Raw genomic sequence first — 9706 nt, 5'->3', positions numbered from 1 at the left:
GGTAAAAAGACACCAATAGATTATATTATCAAATTGAACAGGACTGTGGGATGCTGCTCAACTTGCAAATAAATATAATGTATATATATATATATACACACACACACACACACACACACACTGACAGACGCACACACACACACACACTGACACACACACACACACACACACACACACACACACACACTGACACGCACACACACACACAGTATTTTTGTAGTGAGACAAATACAGGCTTGATTTGTTTTGCTCAGCTTCAGAACTTTACTCGCATCAACTCCTCACAAACTCCCCACAAACTTAGTAGTTTCTGTTTCATGCGAGAATGTCCAACTTCAAAATGTTGTGCGCGTGCGTGCGTGCGTGCGTGCGTGCGTGTGTGTGTGTTTACTGCTTGCTTCCCCAGCAGATCACAGTTGAACACACCAGACCAGATCGGTTAAAATTATAACAGCTACAGCAGTATTGTTTAACACTCTTGGTTAACGCTTGAACTAAAAATACCCCTCTGGGTCCGTGCCTTTGATTTCGCTGTTATTTACCAGCGACTTCATTGTGCTTTATAACTGCTCTTATCCGTAAGATGATGTTTCGTAAGGACTGTTGAGTCTCCCTGGGTGAGGGCGTCGTCTCAGAAATCAATAATAAAGTCTTCTCTCAGAGCGAGCAGGTGTGTCTGGCTGCGGGCGTGGAAGGTGGTGTGGTGCGCTGTCCTTGCATTGGTATGTTACTGACAGGGTGCTGTTCCCAGTCTCTTCGGGTTTCTTGCTGTGTGGCTAACCACACAGCAACTGAGACCCCACGCTGCAGCCCAGCGCTTTCTTTATCTAACCACTGAGCTCCTCAAACCCACTGCCTTCCACGCTGCAGCCCAGCGCTTTCTTTATCTAACCACTGAGCTCCTCAAACCCACTGCCTTCCACGCTGCAGCCCAGCGCTTTCTTTATCTAACCACTGAGCTCCTCAAACCCACTGCCTTCCACGCTGCAGCCCAGCGCTTTCTTTATCTAACCACTGAGCTCCTCAAACCCACTGCCTTCCACACTGCAGCCCAGCGCTTTCTTTATCTAACCACTGAGCTCCTCAAACCCACTGCCTTCCACACTGCAGCCCAGCGCTTTCTTTATCTAACCACTGAGCTCCTCAAACCCACTGCCTTCCACACTGCAGCCCAGCGCTTTCCTCTCTCTCTCTCTTATTCCTGGCTCCCCTAACAGCTATTAATACAGTTTGTTTAGTCCGTTTCCTAGCAAGGTCCTAAGCCCTGCAAGGCAGCTGAAGGTTACGGTGGGGGTGGGGGTGGTTATTGATGACAGGTTGGGCTGGTGAACTGGATCTGCTGAGCAGGAGAAGTACAGTCCTGAGCCCCACATTCACAGCAGTGTGAAGCTTCGTAAGCGGCTGCAGAGAATTATTTTTTTTTTGTTTGTTTTCTTTGTCTCACGAGGCAGAAACTAGGGCAGGCTCCTCAAGCAGTGCCTGGGTGAGGAGAAAGAAAGAGGAGCATCCGCATTTCAGGCTGAAAGGTCGACGAACATAAAAAAGTAATGAAATTGGGGTGCTAAAGGCACAAGATGAACCTCGTTTCAAACACGCTGGTTGAACGTTGAGAGACGTTGGGAAGCTGGCTCTTTGAGAGCTGCAGGAGGGGACTGGTGTTTTTGTTTAAGTGCCCTGCCCCAGCCCCTGGTCCGTGCTCACGGCTCCCCCACACTGCTTGTGTAACAGCATCGCACATCGTCGGGAGAGCCAGCCAGGCTGCCCTGCACTGTTCAACTTCCATAGCCTGCTTCCCAGTCACATTTAACGGCTGTCTGCTGCTGTTTATTTTTACATTTCAGCCGTGGATGCACTGAAGTCTGCTGTTCTTCTCCTGTCCTCTCTCTCTGCTAAGTGTTGCTGACTTCAGAATTGTGTATAAGTTTGGTTTTGATTAAATATTTAGGCTTCTTTCCTTCATTCATTATAAGCGGTGTTACTTATTTAGATTTTTTTAGTTTTTTCTGACCTCGAAAGACTGGGAAGGGGGAGGGATGGAGGGAGGGGGAGCAGTGTGTTCTAGGGGGAGCTCTGGTTACTAAACCCATGTTTTGAATCTGAGTGATAATGGCGTGTTCTTTTAGATTTCCTGTTCTCTCTCTCTCTGGCTCGCACTGTTTTGCTTGTTGTTTCTCTTCCTCTTGCTGGACGGGACGGCCCCTGCAGCCGCTGTCTGAGGAGTCTCACCGGAGACGCAGCGTGCAGAGGATCCCGTCGTGGGCGCTTTTGTTTTTAAACCCCGCTCTGGGGCTTGTGGCTCTCGGATGCGAGCGCAGGCATGCAGATCAAGGCATTGCTGCATCCCTCTGTAAAAACTGACCTGGGTGTTCTTTTTGTGTTTATTTTTTTTTTCCTTCAGTAAAGTGTTACTCGTTTTGGGGGAGAAAAAAACAATGGGTGATGACCGACCGTTTGTGTGCAGCGCACCAGGATGTGGGCAGGTAGGTCTGTCTGTCTGCTTGTCTCTGAGTCTGCCTGTCTGTCTGTCTGTGTATGAAGCAGGGTTAGAAATTAGCAGTGACCCTGGCACTCATAATTAAAGTAAAACTCCCTCTCTCTCTCTCTCCTCTCTCTCTCTCTCTCTCTCCCTCTCCCTCTCCCTCCTCTCTCTCTCTCTCTCTCTCTCTCTCTCTCTCTCTCTCCTCTCTCTCCCTCTCCCCCTCTCTCCTCTCTCTCTCTCCTCTCTCTCTCTCTCTCTCTCTCTCTCTCTCTCTCTCTCTCTCTCTCTCTCCTCTCTCTCTCTCTCTCTCTCCCTCTCTCTCTCTCTCTCTCTCTCTCTATATATATATATATCTCTCTCTTAGTGCAATATTACAGTATGTTAAGAAATATTAAAGTAAGCTCAGTACAGTTGTATTCAGTTCAATGACAAACTGGAAGTCAGTGTTTGCTGTTGAATTTAAGTTTATTCAGTCTTTATCCTTATCTTGGCGCCGTGTGTCAACACATGCCATCGGAAGTCTGAGGCAGTGTGCAAATATATGAAAAACAAATAGGGTTCATTTCCCTGTTCTCATGTATACGCGATAAAGGAGGTGCTTTCTCAATTTATATAATGTGTGTAACGGGCTGAAAGGGTTAGGTGCTTGTAATTTGCTGTGCGTGTTTTGTTATTTTTTGTTTTGTTCTTTTGATTTATTTATTTATTTTTTTTAAACAGCGGTTCACGAACGAGGACCACTTGGCCGTTCACAAACACAAACACGAGATGACGCTGAAGTTCGGACCTGCCAGAACAGACTCTGTTATAATCGCTGGTACGTGATTCTGTGTGTGTGTGTGTGTGTGTCTTCTCTCTCTCTCTGAGTGAGCTGGTCAGTGCCCCCTGTATACGATGCATAACCAGCGTCTCCTCTCTCCTCTCCCCTGCCTCACAGACCAGACCCCCACGCCCACCCGCTTCCTGAAGAACTGCGAGGAGGTGGGTCTGTTCAACGAGCTGGCCAGCTCCTTCGAGCAGGAGTTCAGGAAGGCCACGGAGGACGACGAGAACAAGCGCGTGAAAGTCACGGTGAGGAGGACGGGGGGCCGCCAGAGACGCTCTCTCCCCCTCAACTGCCCGCACTCGCTCAGCGGCTCCTTGGGGGTTTTGATTCACAGGCGAGGAGGTTTGGGGGTCCAGTGGTTAGAGAAAGGGGCTCGTTAGCAGGTTTTCATCACAGCTCAGCCACTGACTCACTGTGTGTGACCCTGAGTAAGTCACTGAACCTCCTTGTGCTCTGTTCTTCTGATGAGATGTAAAACAAACAAGGTGCTATTGGAAGTGACTCTGCAGCAACAGTTGATGAAGCGTAGTTCACCCCCTAGTCTCTGTAAATCACTTTGGATAAAAGCATTTGCTAAATAACTAATAATGATGATGATGATGATGATGATGATGTCTTCTGGAAACCCTCAGCCCGGGGCGCTGGGCATGACGTTGGCTTTGACCCCAGAGGTGAAGGTGAAGAAGGAGGAGTCGGTGGACGTCGATGACTCCTCCCCTCCAGACAGCCCCCGTTCCTTCACCAGCATGTCGGACAGCGAGGATGCAGAGGTGAGCTGGAGAAGCAAGCAAGCTGGGAACGCATTCCTTCCCAGCACTCCAAGAGCAGATCTGTTTTTTTTTGTTTGCGTCTCCACCTCCCTGTTTAGAGGTTTGCTATCGTTCTGGGTTCCGTGGCTTCAGTGCTAAGTTTTTATGCATTTTCTCTTTCTCTGAGTCTGCTTTTACCTCCATTATAAAAGTCTGGCATGGTGTTTTTTGTGCAGTTTTACCCTCTTGCTTTTCTCATGGTTATGCTCTGCATTTACCATCATTTATCAAAGTGCTTTACCAGACCTCTCTGTGCTTTACAATGCTTACCTGTGCTTTGCAATGCTCCCCTATGCCACACCATGCTGTCACTGTGCTGTGTTACACTTTGCTGTGCTTTTGCTATGGCAGTACAATCTTTGGCGGTTTTTTATATGATCTGATTCCCCTCTCGTCCCTCTTGCTGATTCCCAGGAGGTGCCCCCGAAGCCTGTGCTGAACTCGGCCCCCACCCCCACGATCGTGCGGCCGGGATCCCTACCTCTGAACCTGGGTTACGACCCCCTGAACCCCACACTGCCCTCCCCCACCTCTGTCATCACACAGACCCCGCCTTCCAACAGGCAGCTTGGGTAAGTGTCTGTGTGTGTGTTACTCTTTCTCTGTGTGTGTGACAAGGTGACTCTGTTTGTGTCCTTGAGTGCCTCTGTGTGTGTGTGTGTTCTTGTGTCTGTCTGTGTTCTTGTGTCCGTCCGTGTGTGTAATTGTTTGTGTTCTTGTGTTTGTGTCTCAGTGGGAATGCACATAGCGCTTACAGATGAGTACAAAAAAAAACCCTGACAAAACCTAACTCATGAGCACATACGCTAGTTCCTTGAATATTTTATAAATAAAAATAAAAAATAAAATCCACTGGAAGTCATAACAGCAGTACAGTGTTTCATGATAGATTTCGAAATGTCAATTCTCTTTTTTGTTTGTTTGTTTTTCATACAAAGCAGCGCTGTGTAATTCAGCATGTTAACGTGACATTATTCAGCAGCTTTCACTCGACTTCGTGAAGCCGGATTTCTTCGATCTTTAGGGTGAAAGCGTTTTCCCGTAGCTGTGGGTGTGGCAGCTGCAGGCTTGTTTTACCCTGGCGCTGGAGAATCCTGCTCCTAACTCTGCCCCTTCGCTCTCAGTTCACCCTCAGGCCCGTACTCCGTCCTGATGCAGCTTCCGAATGGACAAGCCATGCCACTCCCGGGACCCCCTGTGCAGATGACCTCAGTCATATCGGTAACGTGGGGGGTTGCTTTAGCCCCAGTAATTGCTGTTGTTTTCGATCTCTGTTTCCTTTTTAAAATCCGTTCCCAATTCCCACTCCCGTGCAATCCATTGTAATTGAAGTCCAGCACTGTTTATTTTTTGTGGTCCTTGTGTCTCTGTGTAGCTGGCCCGGCCTATCTCAATGGCTCCCAATATCCCAGGGATCCCAGGACCTCCTATGAACAGTAGCAGCGGCCCTGCCTCTCCCATTGGCATGCACATACCCTCCGAGGCCAAGATGGTGAGTCGATCCACTGCCCATGATATGGATTCTTACTGGGGAGGGCTAAACCATTGCACAAGAGAGGGGTTTGGGTTAGATTGCACTCCTCAGATATTTCTTTAGTTACAGTACAGGCTTGTCTTTGTTATTAAATTATTATCATTAATAATAGACAAAGTACATCAGAGCATCATTATGAAGTATTAATTAAAGTGCTCTGCAAACTGATTGTGCCGTTATTCAAACACATTGTGTCTCCCGCAGCGGCTGAAGGCTGCCCTCTCGCACCAGGTCCCCTCTTCCCTGAACGGAGCTCTGATGATGGGGTCGGCAAGCAGCATGGGGCCGTCCCGGCAGGAGCAGAGCCAACTGCTGGTGCAGCAACCCGACGCACCCTCCCCGGTCCAGCCACAGGTACACCACGGCAACACTGCGGCCAGGAAACCACACGCCTGTCTGCTTCACTCGGTTTCTTCTCGTTTCAGTAACACTGATGAAGGCACTAGCATTAGAAATGCCTGTCTGCTGGACTCGGTTTCTTCTAGTGCAGCTATACAAATAACATTCTTAAATGAAGAGCGATTGTATGTAGAGGAGTACACAGAACCACTGCAGGTCTGTTTTCTATCTGAGCTTGTTACCCAATCAAGCTCGTAGTAAAACCTGGAGAGGGTGGTACACAGAACCACTACAGATTTGTGTCGTCGTCCCATCCCCCCCCCCCCCCCCCCCCCCAGGTGTCCCCAGCCCAGCCCACAGGAGGGAGACGGCGCCGGACCGCAGAGGACGACCCAGACGAGCGGAGGCAGCGCTTCCTGGAGCGGAACCGGGCCGCGGCCTCGCGCTGCCGCCAGAAACGCAAAGTCTGGGTGAACTCTCTGGAGAAGAAGGCAGAGGAGCTGTCCGGCATGAACGTGCAGCTCTCCGTGAGTGACTGGGAACAAACAACAAATCCGATATCGAGCCCCGGCACCGCGCTCCCTCGCTGCTGCACCAGTGCACCGTTCAGATTGATAATATTTATAAATGATTGACTGTGAGCTGCAGCCAGCTCCTTTGTAAAGGTAGCCCTGGAGGGAAGGCAGGAGCAAGGTATTAATAAATGTGGTAAACCAGGGTAAGCTATAACCATGGGAAAAGCGCAGGGGGGTAGAACTGCAGAGATACCCTGGTGAACTTTTAATAAGGGACAGCGCAAAGAGAACACGCCCTAATTGAAATAAGACAGCCTTAATATTGATGATAATAATAATAATAATAATTGATCCGAACCGCTTCTCTCTTGGGCTCCAGAACGAAGTGTCGCTGTTGAGAAACGAAGTGTCTCATCTGAAGCAGCTCCTGCTGGCTCACAAGGACTGCCCTGTCACCACCCTGCAGAAGAAAGCCTACATGGGTAAGAGGAGAAAGAGAGAGAGAGAGGGGCTTTCCAGTCTAGATCGGCAGCCTTCACAAAAGTCAAGCTCCAGGGGATGGTAACGATTCCCACTGCATAGCAGTTTGATCTGTTCCTGGTTTTCTCTGTCGCACAGTTAAATCACACACCTGAGCTTGTTAGCTAGACACACTGGCCTAATCGAGGTCCTAGTGAAACTACTACGCAACAGAGGAGTCAGATTAACGGTCCCTAAGTGGACACCTGTATCATTACAGGATATATATATATATATATATATATATATATATTATTATATATATATATATGAAATGACGGCTGTACTGTTGAAAGGTAGCAGTAATTGCAAGTGATGCAGGCAGATATTTATTTTGTATGTATCCGGGACTGCAGTGGATGTACCGTCCTGTTCCCAGCCCTGAAAGCTGCTTGGCGTTCTTCTCATTTTCTTTGTATCTTCTCGTTTCCTTTTCTCCCCCCTCCCCCCAGGAGGAGAGGAGAGCCCGAAGGACATGACGGAGCCCACAGCGTCCCCCGCCCCCGTCATCCAGCACAGCTCCATGAGCCCCCACACCCCCAACGGCATGAGCACTCGCGAGGCGGCCGAGGCTCTCGCCATGTCTGTGCTGGCAGGCATGGGCAACGCCCCTCGCCCCGCTCACAGTGGCCCCGCCCACAGCAGCTCCGCCCACGTGATCATGGCCCCACAGTCCCAGTCTGCTGGCAGATGATGGTGAAGAAGTGAAGGGAGCCCTAGAAGTAACCGACGCAGCGAGAGACTGAGGGAGGGGAGGAGACCCTGAGTGAGGGAGGGAGGCAGGCAGGCAGGCAGGCAGGGAGGGAGTCCCCCTCGCCACCTTCATCCTGCTACCCCTTCCACCTTTGTACTAAACAGCCAGCAGGGATGGAAATAAGACTGGCGTTGCGCAGCAGTTTTTCATTTGTTCTTGGTTTTTCTATGAGTTTAGTAAGACACGCATACCTGAGATTGTTACTGTACCTGTATAGACACTGTGGCTGATCGAGCTCATGGCAAAACCTGGACTGGGCGACACTGCTGTGCAGCAGGAGTCTTGTTCCCACCCCTGGCTGAGGGTTGGCGTTGGTTTGGGGCTGAGGGGGGGGATATCTTTGTGGTAATACTGTACAGTTTAAAGAGACAACTTACTGCATTCTTTTTTTTTTTTTAAAAAGGGGGTGGTTTCGTAAAACGATTTTAGCATATTTTTGTATTTTACTTTTTTTTTTTTTTTTTTTTTTTTTTTTTTACCTGCAAGCTCTTCAGTACAAGTATAGCAGGTACTGCGGGTTTGCAAGCATAACGCAAGCAAGCATTGCATGCACTTGGTTTCAGGCAGAGCTCTTCAATCGCTACTGCTTCCTAAAGATTAGTACTCACAGGTGAAAGTGTGGCGCAGCGGTGAGAGCTGGTGGACTGGGAGCCGCGGCGCAGCGGTGAGAGCTGGTGGACTGGGAGCCGCGGCGCAGCGGTGAGAGCTGGTGGACTGGGAGCCGCGGCGCAGCGGTGAGAGCTGGTGGACTGGGAGCCGCGGCGCAGCGGTGAGAGCTGGTGGACTGGGAGCCGCGGCGCAGCGGTGAGAGCTGGTGGACTGGGAGCCGCGGCGCAGCGGTGAGAGCTGGTGGACTGGGAGGCAGTGTGGCCCAGCGGTTAGATATGGTAGACTGGGAGGGAGTGTGGCCCTGTGGTTGGACTGGGAGGCAGTGTGGCCCAGCGGTTAGATATGGTAGACTGGGAGGGAGTGTGGCCCTGTGGTTTTTGCTGATGGACTGGGAGGACTGTGAGGCAGTGTGGCCCAGTGGTTAGATATGGTAGACTGGGAGGGAGTGTTGCCCTGTGGTTTTTGCTGATGGACTGGGAGGACTGGGAGGCAGTATGGCCCAGCAGCGAGAGCCGGTTCGGTCTTTTTAATGCAATGCACTAGCAATCTCTAGTGACACCTAGTGGGCACATAATGCATTACTACATTTAGCGTTTTCGTTTGTGACATGAAATGTGTGTGTATATATATAAAATATATAGAGGATAGATAGATGTGTGCGTATGTCGGCGAGTGTGTTTCACTTTCCTTGACTAGCCCTAATTAAAACGTGAAAGGTTTTTTTTTTTTTACTGAAAACTCTCGCCAGAAAGAAAGAAAGTGTGTTAAATCAAACTCTCTATGATCCGTTTGAGACCTGTAAGCCCCTCTCGCCTCGTCCTTTTGAGTGCAAAGGCTGAAATCTCACTGCCATTAAAAAAAAAAAAAATCATTCATTCATTGTGTCCTGAAGCTGATTTCAGTTTGACTGCAATTCTGTGTCTGGCCAGCAGAGTGCAGCAGAGGGTTAGCATCGCTGAACCAGCTGCTCTTGTCTGCTTACAGAAAGCAGTGCCCTATGCGTTACATACGTTCACCTAACATAGATAGTGTAGATGCAGGACTAACCCTGAGCTCCCTGATAGAATCCCTACAGTGCCCCGTCAATGTGTGCATTTCCAGCCCTGCCCAGAAATAACCCCAGAGAAGGTCAACCTCATTGCAGCTTCTGAGCCCCAGTCCTGTGCAGTTAGATTACTGAACCCTCCAGCCCCCATCAAGCCAACCTCACGGCAGGCCGTGGGATATAGAGAGTATACCGTCGCCCGGTGGGGGGGATTTCGTACCTGTGTCTTATTGTTTAACCCCTGAAGGTACAGAAGGAATCGAACGCTCGCTGTTCA

General features: G+C 49.7%; 1 protein-coding gene across 1 annotated transcript in view; it reads left to right on the top strand.

The window, feature by feature from the left end:
• The window catches only part of atf7b (activating transcription factor 7b), a 12903-nt gene extending 4216 nt beyond the window's left edge, over positions 1-8687 (top strand). The window contains exons 2-12 of the mRNA XM_041241564.1: positions 2399-2480; positions 3200-3296; positions 3417-3550; positions 3938-4075; positions 4529-4686; positions 5239-5335; positions 5490-5606; positions 5853-6002; positions 6326-6514; positions 6882-6984; positions 7474-8687. Coding sequence (XP_041097498.1) covers positions 2433-2480; positions 3200-3296; positions 3417-3550; positions 3938-4075; positions 4529-4686; positions 5239-5335; positions 5490-5606; positions 5853-6002; positions 6326-6514; positions 6882-6984; positions 7474-7715 — 1473 coding nt within the window. The 5' untranslated portion in view covers positions 2399-2432 and the 3' untranslated portion in view covers positions 7716-8687. The remainder of the gene's footprint in view (positions 1-2398; positions 2481-3199; positions 3297-3416; positions 3551-3937; positions 4076-4528; positions 4687-5238; positions 5336-5489; positions 5607-5852; positions 6003-6325; positions 6515-6881; positions 6985-7473) is intronic.
• The last annotated feature ends 1019 nt before the right edge of the window (positions 8688-9706 follow it).

This window comes from Polyodon spathula, unplaced genomic scaffold (genome assembly GCF_017654505.1).
Source record: "Polyodon spathula isolate WHYD16114869_AA unplaced genomic scaffold, ASM1765450v1 scaffolds_796, whole genome shotgun sequence".
In the NCBI taxonomy this organism is placed as follows: domain Eukaryota; kingdom Metazoa; phylum Chordata; class Actinopteri; order Acipenseriformes; family Polyodontidae; genus Polyodon; species Polyodon spathula.
The sequence above is the reverse complement of the archived record's forward strand: the minus strand, read 5'-3'. Positions and strand labels throughout refer to the sequence as shown.